This window comes from Mastigoproctus giganteus, chromosome 14 (assembly GCF_048544385.1).
Source record: "Mastigoproctus giganteus isolate SK-2022 chromosome 14, ASM4854438v1, whole genome shotgun sequence".
NCBI lineage: Eukaryota > Metazoa > Arthropoda > Arachnida > Uropygi > Thelyphonidae > Mastigoproctus > Mastigoproctus giganteus.
This window is the reverse complement of record NC_143588.1, coordinates 101,736,038-101,758,346: the sequence shown is the minus strand read 5'-3', so window position 1 is coordinate 101,758,346 and position 22,309 is coordinate 101,736,038. Positions and strand designations below refer to the sequence as shown.

The 22,309-nt window shown below is 35.0% G+C and overlaps 1 protein-coding gene across 1 annotated transcript in view; it reads right to left on the bottom strand.

Annotated features, from left to right (window-relative positions):
* Positions 1–684: 684 nt before the first annotated feature.
* LOC150075449 (cilia- and flagella-associated protein 57-like) overlaps positions 685–22,309 on the bottom strand; it is a 46,630-nt gene continuing 25,005 nt past the window's right edge. The window contains exons 8-14 of the mRNA XM_090388489.1: positions 19,943–20,116; positions 19,651–19,812; positions 19,286–19,441; positions 15,166–15,259; positions 8,165–8,355; positions 922–1,095; positions 685–771 (exon numbers count right to left, since the gene is read on the bottom strand). Coding sequence (XP_090244615.1) covers positions 685–771; positions 922–1,095; positions 8,165–8,355; positions 15,166–15,259; positions 19,286–19,441; positions 19,651–19,812; positions 19,943–20,116 — 1,038 coding nt within the window. The remainder of the gene's footprint in view (positions 772–921; positions 1,096–8,164; positions 8,356–15,165; positions 15,260–19,285; positions 19,442–19,650; positions 19,813–19,942; positions 20,117–22,309) is intronic.

Below are 22,309 nucleotides of genomic sequence, written 5' to 3'. Positions count from 1 at the left end.
CAATGATTACCTTATCTTGGATGGCATTATCTCTGTCAGTGATTTCACGTCTCAGTTCTACAACATCTTTTTCTAAATTTTTTATTATTCCTTGTAGCCTCTGCTGTTCTTCCAAGAGATTTTTTATCTGTGATCGCTGTTCATCAAGTTCAAACTTCTGACTGGTTAGCTATGAAAGAGAGAATATGGTGATTAAGCAGTATTCATAAAAAAAAAAAAAAAAAAAAAAGCAAACCAAAATTAATAAGTGTATATGAGACAACCAAATTCGGTACCCAACAAATTATCGGCCTTATGTGTGCTCATAGCAGATATAGCTAAATGAATGAAAAAATCACAGAATATTCTCATTTCTCATGGCAGATTAATAAGGATAATAATCATCAGGTTTTTGATGCACCAATAAAAAAAAATAAATAAATAAATAGCTATTTCTGTATTTCCTTCTTTCAGTGGGTACCAATCCAACAAACTTTCAAATTTTTTCAGACTGTAGGCCTCAACTGTCCACAGAAGCAACTTATTCCCATGATTAATAATTCACTGAAGGAGAAAAATTATTTTAAGAAATAGTATTCCAATATGCATTATAAAGAATGGTTGAGCAAAAACGTTTTTAGCCTGAACAAGTGATTAACACAAATAAATTTACCATATAGATATTAAAAATTTATAGATAATTTTTCAATATAATATTCCAGTATTTTGCCTAAAAGAATCTAACATGCCACCATTCGAATACCACTGTTCTATATTATAATGAATATCCAGCTACAATATAATATCTATTCATCAACATACATGCACATCAAATTTCTCTCTGTGTTAATGAAAATCAACTGGTTTTTAGTTACTGAAAAATGCGATTAGGCATTTAAATTAATTCTTTGTTTTAAGAAAAAGCAACTCTGCAATTTTTACCTTCTTGGTAAGAATGGTATTCTGCCCTTTCAAGTCTATATTAGCATCCCTTTCTTCTCGAAGACAACGCTCATACTTTGTTTTCAATTCTAAAATCTCTTGATCAGTACCATCTTCTACTTGTTTCAAAACTTCTTCATGCTCCTCTTGTTGCTGTTTTGCTTTCACTCTTTCCTATAATAATACAAAATAACCAAGCATCACTGACGAGATTTTATATATTATTTTTAAAAAATCACACACTGTAAAAATTTACCTAATATTTTTAGTTCCCTATCCTATAAGTTCCATTAAGAAATTCAAATCTAGGAAAAAATTTAGAAAGTGTTATAGATGATTAACAGCCATTTAAATACAAAATTTTTATCAAATGCTCTCTTATAGAGCCACTGCCTCAATGATATTAGCATTAGCATTAGCATTAGTAGAGGCAAGAAAGCAAGCTTATTCAGCATCAGCCAAAAAAAAAAAAAAAAAAACACACCACTCCCATTTCACCCCTCCGTTCGCTCGAAATACCTGTCCAGTTGAGCCTTAAATTTGTTTAGGCTATCAACTTCAACAACAAGTGATGGAAGTCGGTTCCACCAACCAACCACCCGCTGGCCAAAGGCAAATTTCCGCACATCTATCCGACATCCGTCCTTCCTCAATTTGAATTTATGCCCTCTGAGCTGATTATTCTGAGCAAGATGAAGAATCCCATTGACATTGAGCATGCTCAAACCATTCAAAGCCTTATACACCTCTATCAGATCACCTCGCTGGTGCCTAGTCTCCAGACTCTGTAATTTGCAAAACTTAAGCCTTTCTTCGTAAGAGCAACCCTTTGTTCCATTCACTAATCTTGTTGCCCTTCTCTGTACCCGTTCCAGCAGCTCTACATCCTTCTTGAAATGAGGCCTCCAGACCTGTATACAGTACTCAAGATGTGGCCTAACCATTGCCTTATACAAGGGAATAATCACCTCCTTATCCCTGCTAGAAAAATTCCTGTATATCATTGACAAGACACCATGAGCTACTCTTGCAGCTCGTCTGCACTGCTCAGAGAACTTCATATCTGCCTGCACAATTACCCCCAGGTCCTTTTCCTTCTCCACCACTATCAGTGTAGTACCGCAGAGTTGATACGTTGCTCTGGGGTTACTGTTTCCCATATGTAGTACTTTACATTTGTCAATGTTAAACTTCATTTGCCACCTCTCAGCCCATCTGTTCAACCTTTCCAGATCCTGTTGCAGCAGCATAGCGTCAGTGGTGTCCTTAACAACCCTGCCAACCTTTGTATCATCTGCAAACTTGGACATTAAACTTGATATCCCATCATCAATATCATTCATAAACACCGAAAACAACAACGGACCCAACACTGAACCCTGAGGAACTCCACTAATAACATTAGTCCACGTTGAGCAGTGTCCACTGATTACCACTCTCTGTCTTCTGCCACTCAACCATCCCCTTATCCATAGCAGCAATTTGCCTCCAATGCCACACTGCTCCAATTTGTGCAGCAGTCTTCCATGTGCAACAGTATCAAAAGCCTTTCTAAGATCCAAATATATAATATCAAAGTTATTCCCTGCATCCAGTTCTTTTGTGACTACATCATAGTATCCAATCAAATTGGTCAGGCAAGACCTGCCCTTAACAAAACCATGCTGCGTCTGAGCTATAACTGAATTCTTGTCTAGATGATCCTGCAGTGCTTCTTTAACCAGTGCCTCCATTAATTTACCTGGAACAGAAGTTAAACTAATAGGTCTATAATTACTTGTGTCAGCCTTTGATCCTCCTTTGTGAATTGGGGTTACATTTGCACATCTCCAGTCTATGGATACCTCCCCTGAGTCCAAAGAAGCTCTCATAATTATGGCTAGGGGTTTGCTTACTTCCTTTGCCGCCTCCTTTAATATAACTGGATAGATCCCATCCACCCCAGGTGCCTTTTTTATGTTTATCCTCCACTTTCCTCTCAGTTATTACAAAATCATCCAGCTGACTGCCAATGTTTACTTTACCTACATCATTCTCCTTCCTGAATAACTCCTCATGCGTGAATGTAGATACAAAATACTCGTTTAGATTGTTAGCCACCTGAGCAGGATCCTCAACTGTTGAACCATCAATATCCAGTGGACCCATCTGATTCATCCCTTTCCTTCTTGAGTTTAAATAGGTAAAGAACTCTTTTCTGTTTTTCTTTGCATCCTTTGCCAATGATTTTTTGTAATCTGCCTTTGCCTGCCTAATCTCCTTTGTGACTTGGTTACAGACCAACTTATATCTATCATAGGCTTCCGTGTCACCCATTAATTTGTATGTATCCCATGCATTTTTATTCTCTGCCACATGTCTCATTAGTTCATCTGACAACCATTTAGGCCTAAACCTTGAACAATATTTCTTAGTTGGTATGTAAAGTCTGGTAGCCTCCAAGATTAGTTCCTTGAATGCTTCCCATTTTGAGTTTGCTGTTGGTAACATCATTAGTTGGTCCCACTGTATAGAATTTAAATACTGTCTCAGACCATCATAGTTGCCTTTACGAAAACAAAAACCCTTCCCTTTACCTCTGATGGTAGTTACCTCCTTGAGTAAATCCCACTTCAACACACTGTGATCACTGCCACCTAGTGGTTAATTTATCTGCAGATTCTTAATGCATGAAGAATCACTACTGATAATCAGATCAAGAGTATTGCTCCCTCTTGTTGCCTCACGAACATGCTGATGTAGAAAACAATCATCCAATAAATCCACAGAAGCCTTGCTAGTGTGCGAGTGACCAACCCACAAATTCCAGTCAATATCTGGGAAATTAAAATCCCCCATTATAAGACTCTCTGATTTACTGGCCCACTCTATTTCCCTGTACAATATCTTATTATACTCATCAGAGTCATTAGGCCTATAGCACACTCCTACTCTCGATTTTGATTTCCCTATGCTTATGTCACACCAAACTGACTCGACACTGCCCTGTCCATCGATGTCGACTGGCTTCACTTCCTTGGACTTTATGTGTTTCTTAACTAATAGCATAACCCCTCCTCCCCTCCTGTCCTGTCTATCCTTTCTATACACATTGTATTCCCCAAATTCCAGTTCCGCATTCCTTATATCTGTGTGACACCACGTCTCTGATATCCCAACAATATCTGCCTTTAATGTTTTGAGCAATACCTCAAATTCATCAAATTTATTTACCAAACTCCTAGCATTGGTGTACACACAGGTATACATGCACCTGTTTCTATTCTTGGCTACCCTAACATAACCCATGTGTTTACTTGTACCGCAATGACTCCCAGCAGTCTCTGAAATATCCTGCATCTTGTTTTTCAGGCTTCTGCTCATTTCAATAGAAGCAGTGCAAGAATCACTTCCACCTCTGCCGGTGGCTACTGTTAATCTATTAGTCCTTGTATCCCCCCCAACTAGCAGTTGTCCGACCCTCCTAACTCTGCCTCGACAGCATAAGCAAAAATTCTTGCACCCTTTCTATTTAAGTGTATCCCATCCCTGTAGAAGCAATCTCTCCTGTTAACAAGTACAGTCCAGGCTGAAAACAATTCTACCCCTTGAGCCTTGCACAATCCCTCCAGGGCCGAATTGATCGACAAGGCTCTCATCCTATACTCCCTCCTATCGTGTCTGGGCAGAATTGCAGACACTTTGAAATTCAACCCTAATTCACGGCTTTTTTTCAACAGTGACCTGTACTTGCTAAGTAATTCCGCCGGTCTCCTACTCTTAATATCATTAGTGCCAACGTGTACAACTATATCACCTTTTGTGCCCTTAAAAGATGATATCCGCTCTACAACGTCATCAAACTTTGCCCCTGGCAGACATACCCTGGTCCTATTCCACCTATCCTTTTTGCAAAGCATGTTCCCCGCTTCCCTGACAATAGAGTCACCAACAACTACTAGTTCCTGTGGAACCAGCGCATTCTGCCTAGGGGGCTGCCTCTGTGTTGCCTGATGACCAAGTATTGGCCATATAGTGCCTCAGCCATATAGGCTTTTTCTGCACTGCAAAAAAAAAAAAAGAAAAGGAAAGCAAATAAATTATGTATATCCCTCCTCATGTAGGTTTGTTTGTTTGTTTGTTATTTGGTTTTTAGGAACATTAGCAACTAAGGCCATATTGCTCCAGGGATATGCCATGGTTATTCCCTGACCTTTCTGCATCCTCCGTATTTGGTGGTCACGGGCTTGAACCCCGGTCTAATCAAGAAGTGTGTGCTACACACTGCTGCTCCTGCCCACCTGGCTACGTAGAGGCGCCCTCCTCATGTAGACAACTAGATAGTTGTCTACATGAGGAGGTGCCTATGTCAGTCTCAACTAGCTGTGAAGGAAACTTGTTCCAATAATTAAAAACTCTAGTCAAAACCTCTTCCCCTGTAATTTGAATTTAAGGTCCCCTAGTTCTGGAATTCTTTATAATAGTGCAAATTCCACCTTCATTAGTTTTTCTAACCCCTCTCAGAGCCTTACAAACCTCAATCAAGTTCCTCCTAAGGTGCCTGGTTGCCAAGCTCCATGGTCCACATAATTAAAGTCTTTCCTTGTATGGTCACCCTTTTGCCGAACTCACCAAGCAAGTGACTTCTTTGGACACTTTCAAGACCTCAATATATTTTTTCATGTATGAAGTCTCCATGTTTGGATACAATATTCTAAATGCAGTCTTATATAGTAGGATTATGACCTCCCTGTCTCAACAGGATATTGTTCAAGAAATATTCAATAGGACACCATAGGCTTTCCTGGCCACCTGTTTACACTGCTCAGAAAACTTCATATATGCCATTATCATAACTCCCAGATCTCCTTCCTCCTCTACTGTTTTTAATTTAACCCTACCAACTGTATAAGTTATTTTGGGCTTGCTATTTTTAAGTGTAACACTTTTCTGACCATTCTTGAAGCCTATTCAAGTCATCCTGAAGAAAGGCTGCTTGGCACTGATCATTAACAACTCTTCCAATCTTCACATCGTCTGCAAATTTTGACATCACACCCTTTATCCCTTATATATTATTTTAAAAATAATATATATATTATTATATGTAACTGTACCCTTATATATTATTTAAAAAATAATATATAAGTTTATCAATGTCAAGATTTCTATTTATGATGGTTTAGAAATCAGTAAATAACCTCTACCAAACCTCTAATTTAAGCATTTCTTACAATTAGTTTTAACTATAATGACAAAAATTTGAAATCTCAAATCCAAAAATTTTAACTAAATTGCTTGCTAACTTTGGATTTTAGATTTCTTTTTGACATGTGACTCTAATATCCAAGGGGAAATATGATTCATATCCTTCAAGTTAAAAGCAGCATTCCAACATGTAATATTATTTCAGCTCTCAAACTAACTTTGGAATTTTAATAATTTATTCAATTTATAATTCTGTTAAAATTTTTATTTTTACTTTTTAGCTCACTATGACTTTAATAGAATAATTTTTTAAGAATTTTAAACATTCCACAATGCCCTGCTACAAAGTGCATTAAATACAGGCAGCCCTTGATTTATACCGGGGTTAGGTTCATTGTGGGACAGGTGCACATAGAACCCTTTATATAAAGGAGTTAATGGGAAATCACAGGGTTAGGTGATTTTCAATACTGAAGTATTTAAAGTTCAGAAATAAACTTTTTTAATTAAAAAAAGTGTTTTATTTTTAACCTACATAAGTACAGTTACATATAATAAATATAAAATAAATTACAAAACATTTTGATAGTGAAAAACTAACTAAAAATTTGGCATTATGCCGAATTTTTAGTTGGTTTTTGAAGGTCCTGGTTGAGGATCTTCCGTTGAAGGTGCTGGTTGAGGAGGTTGCCTTTTTTGAAGAAAGAAGCAAGTGTTGATTGCCCAGATTTCTTCCTCCTTTCTTTAAGAATTTAAAAATAATGGGTCAGGGTTGATAAAAAGGTAAAGTGCAGCCATTATCAACCCATTGCAGGATGGAAGCCTCCTCAACAATTCATGCTGAGGGAAATGGACCATAATCTGTCACGCTGGTCCAGTACGGGTTGGCAGATTGACCGTATTCAGCAGTCAGGGGTTTGAACCCCGGTCTACCCAAAGAGTGTGCGCTACTGCACTCCCACTCCTGACCACTTGGCTATGGAGGCCTCAGGGTTGATATGACACCCCTTTTAACTGTGGCACTCCTCTCCCAGTGGTGAACAATGTCACAGAGCTCATTAATGAGGGACTCTATGCTTGCAAGAATCGGTTGTAAATCACTGGTCTTCATAATTTTTAGATGATCTTCTTCTTTCTCTTCCTCCTGCTGTTGGCTAAGTTCTGCAGCTTCAAGGTGTTCATATGAAAGAGTCTATGCATGATTTTTCAAGAGGTTCAGTTACATCTTCAACTGTAATGGCTTCTAATTCTGCCTCTTGTGCCAGCCTGCCGATGTTTTCTACAACATTCTGTTGTGGCTCAAATCCTCTGAGGTCATGCATGAAATCTGGGAGAAGTTTATGCCACACTCCATTTAGACAATTGACAGTCACTTCTTGCCAGGCTGTGTTAATGTGATTGATGCCCTTTAAGACATCAAATGACCATCAATATTCTCTGATGGTAATGTTTGATTCGTCTAAAGCTTTTACTGTTTCTGTAAATGTTTGCCGTAGGTAATAAGCTTTAAAGGTGGCTATTACCCCCTGATCCATCAGTTGCAAAACTGATGTTGTATTATCTGTGATTGGCTCAGATTTTCCTTGATCACGTGTACAGATCACGTGAACAGTGCATGATACATAGTACAGTACAATGCCAATAAATTTTGTTAACTTTCAATATATAAAAAAAAATTTCAAAAATAAATATTTGTGGCCGTGTGGTTAGTGACTGGCCCTATTACGAAGAGGCACAAATCAGACCAGAGCAAAACGAGGGCTACCTGTACTTTCTTATTTATTGTCAAAAGGCCGCCGTAGCCTAGTGGTCAGGCGTGCGGGTGCATAAGTACACGTGCCTTGAGTGACCGGGGTTCAAGCCCGTGACTGCTGAATACGGTGCTGTTTCTTGTATTCTGTCTATGTTGTTAACTCCTCTGACTGTTTGGTCGTCCCGGAGTATAAACTGAAAATTTATTTAAAATTTATTATATATAAAAAATTAATTTAAAAATTTTATATTCAAAGATGGCAATAAATTATACTAAAGCAAAAATGAAATATATATATATCACCTTTTCAAGTTGAACATCCCTTTCCATTATTTCAGTTTCGTAGTGTTCAGTAAGCACCTCAACATTTTTTTTATGAGTATCTAACATTTCTTGAATCTGACTTTCATATGATGCCTGGGTTTCTATAGACTGCTTCTTAAGTTCATCATAACGATCAAATTCATATAAAAGTTTCTGCCTAAAAGAATTCTCTGTAGAAAAAACAAATTGTACATATAATTTTTATGGACTATATTTCAGATAATTATCTAATTATTATAACTACCTTGTTCCAATTTAGGGACAACATAATATTAATTAAAGCTGAAATAGCAGTGATAATTCCTATATGTTTATAGAAATATTTGCTGCAAAGAATGAACAGTACCATATTTTCTGGCATATAAGTCATCTACTTTTTTTGTCTTGAAAATTCATGCTTAATCATATATTTGCCATATAAATTGACCTCCTTTTTTGTAGTCATGCTTCATCTCTTGTATAGTGGTGTATTACCATAAAATCTGCATTAAGTAGCGATGTTTACTTTTTAATTCAATTCTTTTTTGATTCTTTCTTTTAAAAGAGTAAACTGTGGAATTTTACTGCACTGCACTGTAGAGCGATTTTAAAAGCAGTAGATGTATATAATATTTTCTTATGTAAAGGGTCACAAAACTAAAACACACAGGCATATGTGATGATGTGTTACTGCTCTTCCTGATACTGTATGTGTACATGGGAGGCTTTAATTATGTAACCAAGCCATTGCCTGTTTAAGTACAGTATTGAAAATTGGTTTCCTCTGTAAACACTGATTCAAAATTGAAGTGTGTTTGCTATAAGAAATCAACAATCTCAAACATGTACACTTTGAGAACTCAAAAAGTAAACCAAAAAAAAAAAAAACTCACAACAAATTCCATGAACTGTTTTTGTCTATTGTAAGAAATTCTTTGGTTTAAAAAGTGATAAGCAATGTATATGTGTATAAAAATATTTATATAAAAAATTGCAAATATATTGGTATTAATTCATGTCTTTTTAACACTAAGAATATGCCATTATTAGAAATTTTGTTTTTTCGTTTTTTCTAATTTCTAATTTTGTTGTTTTAACAAAATTTTGTTAAAATTTTGTTTAAACATATAACAACAGAAACTGTTGTTATATGTTTTAACAAAGAACAGAAACTTGTAACATTTTATGATGTCAGCGAGTACTAAACTCAACTTGAAGAAACCAGAAGAGTAAGAAGAAACTGCTCATTAGCATGAATGCTAAATTTGTATGCAACAATATGAGTTTTCTGAATTCAGGCAGTGCATTTAAACTCAGCTCAAATTAAATCAACTTTTTCAAAGAAGGCTTTATTGCAGCTTTGTGAGCACTGACCAATAGTTTGCATTGCAGTGACCTCACATCACTGTAAGACCCACAATGACTGGAATAAAAATGTTATGATTGGACCAATGAAGCCAAGTTCACTTCATATATAAGTCCAGGTTCAGCCTGCAACCTGATTCAACACAACTCCTTAATGGGTGCAAATATGGAAAACACGATAACCGTTTCCTTATGAATGAAGAGCATTATTTTGGTTGGGTGAACTAAATGTTTGAGAGGTCTTCAGCATCAATAGCTGTATTGATTTCCATATCATTAGAAACAGATTGGTGAAACTGCACATTTACACTTAATTCAGCACTGGAAAATGCTTGATAAAAGAAGCAGCTACATGAGAAATATCATGAACTGCTTGAATATATTATAATGAAATTAAAAAGTAAGAAGCAATGATGCAATGGCACACCACCAAAGAAAAAGAAGAAAACAAGTCTTTAAAATGTGCTGATTATAGAAACATGCTTTTCATTATTGAGAGTACTGCATATTTAAAAGCAGCTTGGTAATTAATAATCAAAAACAAAATCAATACAACAAAATCATTTTTGTGATGAACTGCAGCACAAAAATGGTAGATATGAAATTTCACAGCCTTCTACATTCCTACCTCCCCCCCCACTAAATTGGTATTATGCATAACAGATAACACAATTCATAATGGCAGCTCCAAGTCCCAGCAATAGCCAATCCAAGAATTCAGAAAATACTCTACAAACTTCAGCACTCCAAAATTTTAACTAGACACATCCTTTCTACCAAAAGCTATCTTAATTCCACAGTATTAAGACATTCATAAGAAGGCGACCCCTCCATATTAAGATCATGAGTAGCACAGTACCCTTCACTGCCTTTCCATATCACCCATATAAGTGAGTTCATAAATTAGGCAGTCAGAAAGCATAGGGCCAAGTGGTATCCCACAGGTTACACGAAACTTAAAATAAATGTTCAGCCTTAGAACTCCCTCTCTCACAACACCTTCAACAAAATAAATATCTATTAGGTAAAGTGCCTGCGTGACAAGCCAGTCGGTCAATCTTATCCCTAGTTATGATTGAGAATGGTTGAACATTCCAGAATACCACACTCAAACCTGGAAAGTAGTGATAATGCTTTCCACAGCATTAATGAAGACTACTTCATGTTACATCATCTTGATATTTAACAACTGATAATTTAGAGAAGAGAGGATGAAGACAATTTTAAAGAAATTCTGTGTTAATTACTGTGCTTTTTTTTTTTTTTTTTTGTATAGGAGCATTATGGTAAGAAAATGAACTAATAGAGGTAATACAATATCAAACGGATGTATATCCGATAAAGAAAATACAATTTATGCATTTATCTCTTACAACTCTTTCTTCTGTGCAAACAATTGTGAAAAGAAGTGTGCTGCACCCACAATTTTGGTCATATATGATATATTGGCAGTAGTTGAGCATGGTCTGGCACATGGAAGCAGGTGATAGGTGGGTACAGGAAGATATTGAGATATGGAGCATAGTGGGATGCTATCAGATGAAAATACTGATGATCACAGGGTGAAAATACCAATAGTGGTCATACTGGTGACAACAGCAGGGTCCTAGTTCCTCGCCAAAGGAAACATTTTCTATCCAAATCACCAGGAATCAAAAATAACACAGCTTTGCAACTGGCCTAATATTACCCATCACTGTGAAATAGGTGATTATGAGTTATGATTTTCACAAACGAATTAGAAATATGGAAAGGTAAAGAAATGGGTTGCTTGTGGAGATTCTTGGTGGAAATTAATTTGGGACCTCAGAATGTTACCATCTGTAGAAGACAAAATTAATGTGACCTGCTGCTGATGGCCATAACCGGACAAAATGAGTTCCAAAGCCTAAAATTTGGGACAATTTAAATGTGTTACAAAAATGAAACAGAAATGTTTATAAAAGAGAAAATATGGTTTTATATATCATAAAATAATTACATTAATATAAATGTATTTGAGGAATAAGCAGCAGTGCAATAAAATAAATCAGAAGATAGTGATATAACTCAATCATATTTTATTGAACTTCTTTCTGCCCTAAACTGTAGAATATACGCTTTAAAATTATTATTTCACTATTAAAATAAAAACTTATTTGTTTTGCATAATATTTATTTGCCTTATACAATAACACTGCTCTGGATGATTTTTGATGTTTATAAACTAATAGCTGTTTTTAACTCAGTTTTTAACACTGATTTCAGAAATTAATTTTTTTTTTATCACGTACAATTTTTTCACAAATCACTTAAGTTGATGTCATGAGCCGTATTATAGAATGTATTAAGTTAGGAGTAAATGCTGGGAATTTGTAAACTAAATCTTCATATGTTGGCAATACTGCCTTCAGTCATTTGTTTCTTGACACCTGGAGAGCTCCATGCAGCAGTGTTTATCAGTGTGAGCACAGTTTAATTTTGAGGTTATCATGTCAAACGTATTGAAAAGTGAGTAAAAATGTCTTCACGCAAGTGTTTGAACAATCCAAACTAATTTAGATATATTTGTGGAAATTATGTAATCCTCAGGCAAAGACAAGACATTACAGAATTTGTAAAAAATATGTATTTTGCTAGTTTTAGAGTGAAACTTGGTGGCCAAGATAAACACAAGGCTCCACATAAAGTTTTCCAAACCTGTGTTGAAGCATTGAGATTGTGGAAAAATGATAAAAGAAGGCTATGCCATTTGGGAGCCTAAAAAACCACTGTGATTATTGTTACTTTTGCTTAGTTAATGTAGAGGGATACAGTGCAAAGTAAGAAGGGCATTGTGTATCCTAACATTCTATCTGCCATTCAGACCAGTCCCATGTGGAAATAACCTGTCAATTCTGTGCCCTCCACTTATATTGAAGAATGTAGCAGCAGAGAGTGCTGAAAGTGAGGTCTACATTTCTGGAGACATTGAGTCCAGCCCTCAACTGTTTTCACAGCATGAACTCAATGATCTGGTAAGGGATTTAAATTTACCAAAGGAATCTTCAGAACTCTGATTCTAGACTTAAGTCAAAAATTTTCTAGCATATGAGACGTTTTTCTCATGGTACAGAGAATGAGAACTAGTCCCCTACTTTTCTGAGGACAATTCTATGGTTTTTTGCAGTAATATAAATGACTTAATGAACTATTTAGGAATTAGTTACAATCCTACACAGTGGAGACTTTTTATTGACTCATCATAGAGGAGTCTCAAAGGTGTGTTGCTCCACAATGGAAACAAATATGACGAAATTCTAGTAACTAACTCTGTGCATTTGAAAGAAACATATGGGAAGTTGAAGAAGTTCTTGATAAATATTAATTACAAAAAACATGGTTGGTTGGTTGGTGGTCTGTGCTGACTTTAAAGTGATAGGCATGTTACTTGGACAGCAAGTTGGCTACACAAAAAAATGCCTTGCCTTTTGTGTGAGTGGGATAATCAGGCAAGGAGTAAGCACTGGAATGTCAAGGTCTGGCCAAAGAGGGGCAGCTTGTTGCCTGGATCAAAGAACATAGTTCATAAACCACTGGTAGGCCCCGAAACTGTCCTTCTTCCACCTTTGCATCAAACTGTGTTTGATGAAACAGTTTGTGAAAGCTTTACCTCAGGAAGATCCCTGCTTCGACTATATTTGTAATAAATTCTCATTGATCACCCGAGAGAAGCTAAAAAAAAAGTTTTTTTGTTGTACCTCAAATTCACAAACTGATGAGGGACTGAGATTTTGAGGGAACTATGAATAAAAGATAAAAATAGGCATGGATTATCTTCAGGCCTGTTGTTGAGAACTTCTTAGGAACAACAAGGATCCAGACTACAAGAATGTAGTTGAAAATACATTGGCAAATTTTAAGAAGCTGGGCTGGCATGGTGTCAAGTTACTTTTTTTACACTCTCACATCGACTATTTCCCAAAAAATCTAGGAAGTGTTAGTAAAGAACAGAGTGAGAGGTTTCACCAGGATATTAAAGACATGGAGATAAGGTAGTAGGAGAGGTGGAATGTCAACCTGATAGCTGAATATTTCTGGATACTGAGAAGGGAGTGTAAAGTAAAAGGATCTGCAAGAAAATCAAAGAAACAAAAATTTAACCCATCATAGATCACTTTTTAAAATGAGAGGTGAGTGTTTAGTGGACTTTTTACCACACTCCCCTTTTAATAATGTTTTCAACATGTATTTAAATATAAAAGTAAAAGTAGCATTTTGTTATAATTTCACACAAATTCTGCCAAAATTAATATAAATTTATGAAAAATCCAATTTTATTTCGTGATTTTTGAAGAAACCTGACATGACAGAAACAAGCGGAAGTCATTTTTGAAATCAGCATTAGAAAATGATTCAGAAATACCCTTTTTTGAGAAAACATCAGTGAAATTTTTTCAAAATGCAGAGTAGTGCAATTATATCCAAGTCACAGATAGTTACCTCTCATAAACCTGTCTTCTGATAAATAAGTCAGTAATATATATTATGGCAGATGCTTTAATATAAGTTCCTGACTTATGGCCTTACTGTCTTGTGGAAGGAGCATATATACTCATCAGGATTCAAACCCAGATCTCAGTGGTTAGCATTAACATAACATGTATAAACAATGAGCCTACTGTCTTCATGTCTGTCCATCCATCCAAACATTTGCATGCAATAACTTGGCTCCTAGTGGATGGCTTTTCATGAAATTTTATATTTGGACCTTTTAAAAATATTTGTCAAATCATTCCAAATTTAATTAAAATCTGACAATTATTATTTATTTTTTTCATACATATCATATAGGCTGTCCATATGCTGTATATTGTAGCTTAAGAACTGGATATTATGTGCTGGTTAGAGGAATAAATGGGTGAATGTAGTGAATGCACAGAAATGTAGTGAATGCACAGAAAATATGTTCTTGGGTCACACATAAAAGTTTTCACTTTTTTTTAGTTATAAATCATGAATTATTACTATTTGCTAATGTGCCTGAAATGTAAAGCACTGCATACTTTAAATGACTTGTTTACATCTTGTAAGCATGCATAATCTAACAATGGAACTTTTTCAGTTTTTCATTACAAACAACTGATCAAATGTATAAAGACGGTTTAAAATACTGTCTTTGACAGCTGATTATCATTTGCAATATTCAGCTCCATGTTTAGCTGCAGCATGTAAGCATACCTTATTTTGATTAATATATATTATTTTATCCATCAAAAGTGCAAGGCACGTTTAAAACATATGGAGCTTTTATTGTAATTTAAAGAAAACTGCATCCTCTGTGAAAGTATATTAGTTTTGTAACTTGTTTGGATTAGAGTCCTGTCATAGATTGGAGGAATTTCTCAAGGCTCATTCAATCAGGGCAGTAGTTAGCCAATCTCAGGCAGAGGGAGTAGGGTTCCCTCTCCCCCGTGAGTTATTCCAGGTTCCACCAGATTCCACTTGCACAACATGCATATTGGTCCACAAACACTAACACACTTACATAATACATAATGGCACAATATGGTCTAAGTTGCTGATGTACCTAAAATCCACAACAAATAAACAAAAAAAACTGCACTCATTAACAATTACAAACTTTATTATAAATAAAAAAGTTTCAGTGTTCTTACCCAGCTCATTAATTTGTTTTCCGTGACTTTCTTGAATGATCAAAACATCTTCCTCATGTGTGGAAAGAATCTTTAGTCGTTCTCCTTGAAGTGACTGTAAAATATCACAAAAATGAACCCTTTATTTCTATAACATTTTATTTTGGAAAATCTATATAATATCTCTAAATGCAGTTATGCTTCAGTATTCAGTAATTAATAATTAATAATAATTCTTTTAATAAAAATTATTAAATGAATAATAATAATTCTTTAATAATAAATTTAATATAATATTAAATTTATTTATAATAAGTAAATTTAATAATAATTCTTTTGAATTATTATTAAATACTGAATTTTGTTTCTTTGTTAGTTGAATTAGTACTCATGATTGAGTAACTGGAATGAAGGGATATGTAGATAGTTGTACAGACATAGCAAAAAACCTTATAGATATCACTTCAAAAAAATTTGGACTGTTTGTGAAGTAAAAGTGTCAATTTAATTTGTTAAATGTAAAACATGTTTTTTTAACATGATAATACAAGGCTGTATCATATTGGTTGTCAGGATTTATAAAAAAATGATTCAAAATTATAATAAAATTTACTAATGATATACTTTTCTACATACATCTGGATTTCCCTTACTGTAATAACCAAAATCAATTTACAGTAGCATAAATTGCCTTTATTATAAAATACCTGATGTATTCAGTTCCTCTCTGGGACTTTTTTCAGAACAAGACATTAAATGAAACTAAATTAATTAGCATTCTGGCTATCAGGTATGTAATTAAATTTTCTCTTCCCCTTTACACAGTAAAGGGGAAGATATTTCATAAAAAAAAAAAAAAAAAACAACTAGCAGCAAGTAATTTAACTGTCTAGCAGGCATGCAAAAAATTATAACAGCAACAGGGCTGTAGACTTTACTTCACCAATGTTTTTTTTTTTTTTTTTGTGAATAAAGATGGGAAATAGGAAACTTTAAAAATTTTATTCTTAATTCTGATACTATATTGTATAATAGGATGAAAAAAGCGTCATTAGAAATGATGCAATATTTCTAAAATAACTATAAAGTCAAAAATCAGGGCTAAAAGAGGCCAAAACACAAAGAAAACCAAAAATCTATGCTGTTTCAATAGCAACAGTGTTTTTTGGCATGATGCCATAAAGAATTTTTTATGGCTAAAATTTTCCAATTAAAAAAATAATTATTGATGGAGATCAAAAGTGCATGTGGTACCGGGGGATAATAAAAATTCACACTTATGTGATTCTAATTTATAATTAGTGATCACAGAATGGTACACACTTGATACAGATATAAGAAAAGAAAAAACTGACTTGAGTAAATAATGTGAAGGTCTTTGTGATAACAGATGAGGAGAAAATGCAATATGTACTGAAACTTAAGAACAAGTCTGAGTTTTTGCAGACCTTTCAGAACCAAGATATCAATAAGGAATACAACTTTCTGAAATGATAAAGCTTAAGAAATCTATAAGTAAAAAAGAAATCCAAAGGAGAAAAATTAGTCAAGAAACGCTTGTCATGATAAACCAAAGATGACAAATGAAGAGCAAGATAGACACTGAGAAGTGCAAAATGGAGTATACTGAGTTATGCAAAGCCATTAGAAAGAGAATCAGAGAGGACATAAGAAAATTTAACACAAAAAAAGTAGAGCAACCATTAAGGAAAACAAAGGATTTAAATCAGCAGCCATGAGCAGTAATACAGAAAGACAAATAATACTGAAACTAAAGAATAGCAATGGTGTACTTATGAATAGCAGAGAAGGCATAATTCAAATAGCAGAAGACTACTATAAAGAATTATATAAGGTGCAAGAGAATGATGCCAGCAGTGGTGAAAATGGACCACAAATTAGCAACACATACCTGATGTCCTTACTGATGAGGTAAAAAGCGCATTGAAGAAAATGAAGAATCAAAAAGTGCCAGATCAAAAACTGTAGAGTTGTTAAAATTAAGAGGAAGAGACATGACATGGAAACTGGCAAGACACTTCACAAAATGCATTAGGAAAGATGTGATGCCTAAGGAGTAGAATAATGCAATCATAATTTTGCAGCATAAGAAAGGAGACAAATCAGAAAGAAATTGAAAATTATAGACTAATTAGCTTATTGTTCCACATCTACCAGTTGTTCACAAGGGTTATTGAAAGAATACTTAATGAGAATCAACCGAAAGAGCAAGAATGCTTTAGGACAGGATTCTCAACTATGAATCACCTTTACGTAATATCGCAGCTAATAGAGAAAGAAAATGAATAGAAAACACCATTATGTCAGGCATTTGTGGATTATGAAAAGGCATTTGACTCCATACAGCTTAAAGCAATGTTTTGGGCACTAGAAAAACAAGGCACAGACATCCCATACATTATGATTTTTGAAGAAAATATATGAGAATGCTACCTCCTTTATTAGACTAGACAAAGACAGCAGCAAATTTAAAATTGAGAAAGAAGTTCAACAAGGAGACACAATATCTCCAAAGTTGTTTACTGCTGCCCTTGAAGAAGCTTTCAGAAGATTGGACTGGTTGCAGAAAGGAGTCAATGTGAATGGAGAGTACCTAAACCATTTATGATTTGCAGATGACATTGTAATCATAAGCCATGATCCAAAAGAATTAGAGGAAAATCTTAATCAGTTATGCAGAGTTAGTGAGGATTTGGACTAAAGATGAGTATGGTTAAAACAAAAGTAATGATCAACAAGTATGCTACAGGAAGGGATATAATCATTGAAGGAGCAGAAATTGAAAAGGTGGATTCATATACTTATCTGAGACAAGTCATTAGCTATAATGATAAATATCCGGAAGTCAAGAGAAGAATAAATTTCGGATGGATAGCATTCAGGAAATATAGTCACATACCGAGGCATAATATCCCAATTTGTTTGAAAAATAAAATAATGAACCAATGTATACTCCCAACTATGACTTATGAAAGTAAAACTTAGGCACTCACCAAAAGAATGGAAGAGAAGCTGAAAACTACACAGTGAAGAATGGAACCTGGTAAGTATGGGCTTGGCACATCCAGGGACCTGAGCTGGATATCATTATTCTTTTCTTTCTTGGTGATTCCCTTCTACTTATGACTCTCTCTCTCACTCTCTCGGAGTAATTCAGAATTTTTTTTTTTTTTTGGCTGGCGCACCATAAGCCTCAGGCTTCCTTGCACCATACGGCTAATAATGATTATAATACAATACAATACAATTTATTTATCAAGAGAATATGTTTACAATAAATGAACTTATTAAGAAAAGTGAATTTCTTGACAACAAGTTGAAATTCTTCATTTACAACAGTTTTGTATACAAATTATTTTACTACCAGAAAAGACAATGAAGTCACTACTCATAGTACATTCCACTCTGTAAACAGAGATAGTAATTTATCTGTATAGCAATTTTAATCCACTGTATCATTGAGTATCAAGAATTTTCTTATTAGAAATTTTAATTTGGAGATGGGATAACTTCTCCTGAGCCTGAAATCAACACTAGCCAGCAAGTTGTTTATTATATTCATTGTGTGCCTATCTCCAAATCTATTTAGTACTATTAATAATAATAATAATAATAGGAATCAGACTGTTGGATAAGAAGAGAAACACATGGATTGGGCAGCAAACACAAATAAAGGACATTTTTATCAAAACTAAAGAACTGAAATGAAATTGGGCAGGACACATAGCTCGAAGACATGATGACAAATGGACTAAGAAAATAACAGAATGGTACCCAAGAGGAGCTAAAAGAAAACCTGGAACACGACAATGGAGATGGACATATGAAATTCAAGAGTTTGTGGGCAGTAAATGGTTAGCCATGGTGCAAAACAAGGAACTAGAAAGCTGCTGGAGAGGCCTTCATCATGCAATGGATTGAAAATGACTGATGATGAATTTCTAATTTAATTTAATTTAATTTAGAATCACACTTATATAATTCTAAAGTTATTTAAATTCATACGTTTTATTTTTTTAGTGCATCAAATATACCAGGATGCCATCTATACAGTTAAAGGAATTCAGAAATCCTAATCATCCTTAGAAATTATTAATTATATCACTTAAAAGTCACTAACCTCAATCATTGTGTTCAAGTCATCTATCTTAATTTCATACTCATCACATGTTTTTTTGAGGCCCTGAGTATAATACATATCTTTAAGTTGCTGCTGGTATTCAAAATTCAATTCCATTTCATCTACTTGTTGCTTCAACTCTTGAATTTGGTTTAGCTGTTAATATAAATTCACATTAATTAATCAAAAGAAATAAAAACATAGCCAAAAAAACACTCAATTAAAATGAGGGAAAATTAGAATAAGGTAAATTTTTTTTCGATTTTAAAAATATTTTACAACTCGTTTTAGGATCACAATCCCAAACTTACATTCTAATCAAATTATTAGAATTGCAAGTCTTGAATGGTTTATTTTGTTATTACCTTTGCAGCCAAGTCTGACTTAGCAATCAAGATTTCTTCCAGATAAGCTACTAAACCTTCCCGTTTTGTCGTTCTGCCTTTTCTATCTGTAACAGTCCATAAACAAAGGATTCCATCAGCCCCAGCTGTAATAAAGAATTCATCTCCATAGGTCATACCTACCTGGTTTAAATAAATGTACAAAGTACTGCTTTAATTATATTATTAATCTGGACTTCCAAACCAAAAAAAGAAAAAAAAAAAAAGGAAAAATACAAAAAACACAGTGTTCTACAAAAAAAAAGTTAGTTACTTTTGTAACTTGTTTCAGATGGGTTGGATGATCCTCAAAATAGGCAGGTTTTGTCAGAGGAAACCTAAATGCACGCAAACATCCATTGTCAGTACCTGCAAATAACATCTGACCAGAGGAAGACATTGTAACTGATTTCAGCTCTATATCTTCAGTTTCTGCTTCTCGCACTATCTAAAAATAAAAATAAATAAATTCAATGAGTGCAAACATAGATTATGATTTCTTTAAACCATTCAATTTTAAGCTTTTTCATTACATCATAATCAAAATATTCTAAGAACTTTTGTTTTTTACCCTACGCAAAGTCATTCCACAACCTAGTGGTAATCAATGGACAGTGCTCTTCGTGGACTAATGTTATTAGTGGAGTCCCCCATTGATGAAGGTATATCAGGCTTAATGTTCAAGTTTGCAGATGATACAAAGGTTGGCAGGGTTGTTAATGACTGTAATGGCAGTATGCTACTGCAACAGGATCTAGAAAAGTTGGGCAGATACGCTGAGAAGTGGCAACTGAAGTTTAGCATTGACAAATGCAAAATACTGCATATGGGTAGCAGTAACTCCAGAGAAATGTACGAAATATGTGGTACTACACTCAGGGTGGTAGAGAATGAAAAAGACCTGGGGGTAATTGTGCAGTCAGATATGAAGTTTTCTGAGCAGTGCAGACAGGCAGCCAGAGCAGATCATGGAGTTTTGTCAATGATATACAGGAATTTTGCTGGTAGGGAAAAGGAGGTACTTATCCCTTGTATAAGGAAACTGTTGGGCCATGCCTTGAGTACTGTACAAGTTGGGAGACCTCATTTTAGGAAGAATGTAGAGTTGCTAGAATGAGTACAGAGAAGGGCAACAAGATTGGTGAGGGAAATGAAGGGGTCCTCTTACCAAGAAATTCTTAAGTTCTGCAAATTGCAGCATTTGGAGATTAGTCACATGCAAGGGGATCTGATTGAGCTGTATATGGCCTTGAATGGATTGAGCAGGCTCAATGCTAATGGGATGCTTCCGCTTGCTCAGATTATGAACCTGAGAGGGCATAAATTCAAATTGAGGAAAGACAGTTTTAGAATAGTTGGACAGAAATTTGCCTTTAGCCAGCTGGTAGTTGATTGCTGGAACAAACTTCCATCTGTCTTTGCGGAAGTTGATAGCTTAAATAAATTCAAGGAAGAACAAACTTTTAGAGTGACTGGATGGGTGAAATGGGAATTTTTAAAAATTTTTTTTGGCTGTTGCTGTTTGTTTGTTTGGTTGGTTTTTAGGAGCAATAGCAACTAAGGCCATATTGCTCCGGGATATGTGGTGGTCATTCCTTGACCTTTCCGCATCCTCCGTATTTGGTGGTGACGGGCTCGAACACCGGTCTAATCAAGAAGCGTGTGCTGCGCACTGCTGCTCCTTCCCACCTGCTGTTGCTGTATAAGCTTACTTTCTTGCATCATATGCCTCTGCTAATTCTAATGATAATGCTATCATGCAGATTTTTATTTTGTTTGTTGAATAGCTTGCTATATGGATAACTGTGAAAAAACTGTTGAGAGAAAAATTTCAAAGAAAATTATAAATGGCAAAACAATAACCAAATAAAATTGAAAACGGAGTTTGACAATAATCATACAAAAATGGAAGATTTCTGAATGACAACAGAGATCTCGGCCCTCGCTGCAGTTAAGATACTTTGTGGGGTGATACAAGTTTAAATGACATTTTCAATTCCACAGAATACACTGAGGAAAATCTCGTGAGAGATGTTTTCGAGTTAAAAAATGAACGGAGAGAGACCCATGATTGGATACCTTGCATGTTATTGTAGCAATTCTGGAGTTTTCTAGTGATTGGTGTAAAATGTGAATTCAGGATTACACATGCCAAATACCTTAATCCACAAACAGAATTTGGAATGGAAGCTAGAATACAATTCAGGTTTTTAATAGGCATCAGTAATGTCATATACAAGGGGTTTCCAAAAAGTAAGATAACACATTTTTTTCTTAATAATGGTGAAAGGGAATGAGAAGAAACACGGTGGACAAATAGACCCATTAATAACGTTCAAAAAGACCGCCAATACAGTGTTGCAGTACTGTCACCTCACAGCAGATTCCAGTTGCAAAATGGTGGCTACCATGTGAGTGTGGTCCAAAACAGGTGTGTGTGTGTGTGTGGTCCAAAACAGGTGTGTGTGGTCCAAAACAGGTGTTTATTCACTTTTTGCAAGCAAAAAGGTCTTCACCATGAAATGATTGCTGCATACGGTGAAAAGGTGATGACAAAGAAGCAGGTGTGTTTTTGGTGCAATGAATTTAAAGCAGGCCATGTTGACATTGAAGATAGACATAGGGTGGCAGGCTTTCATCG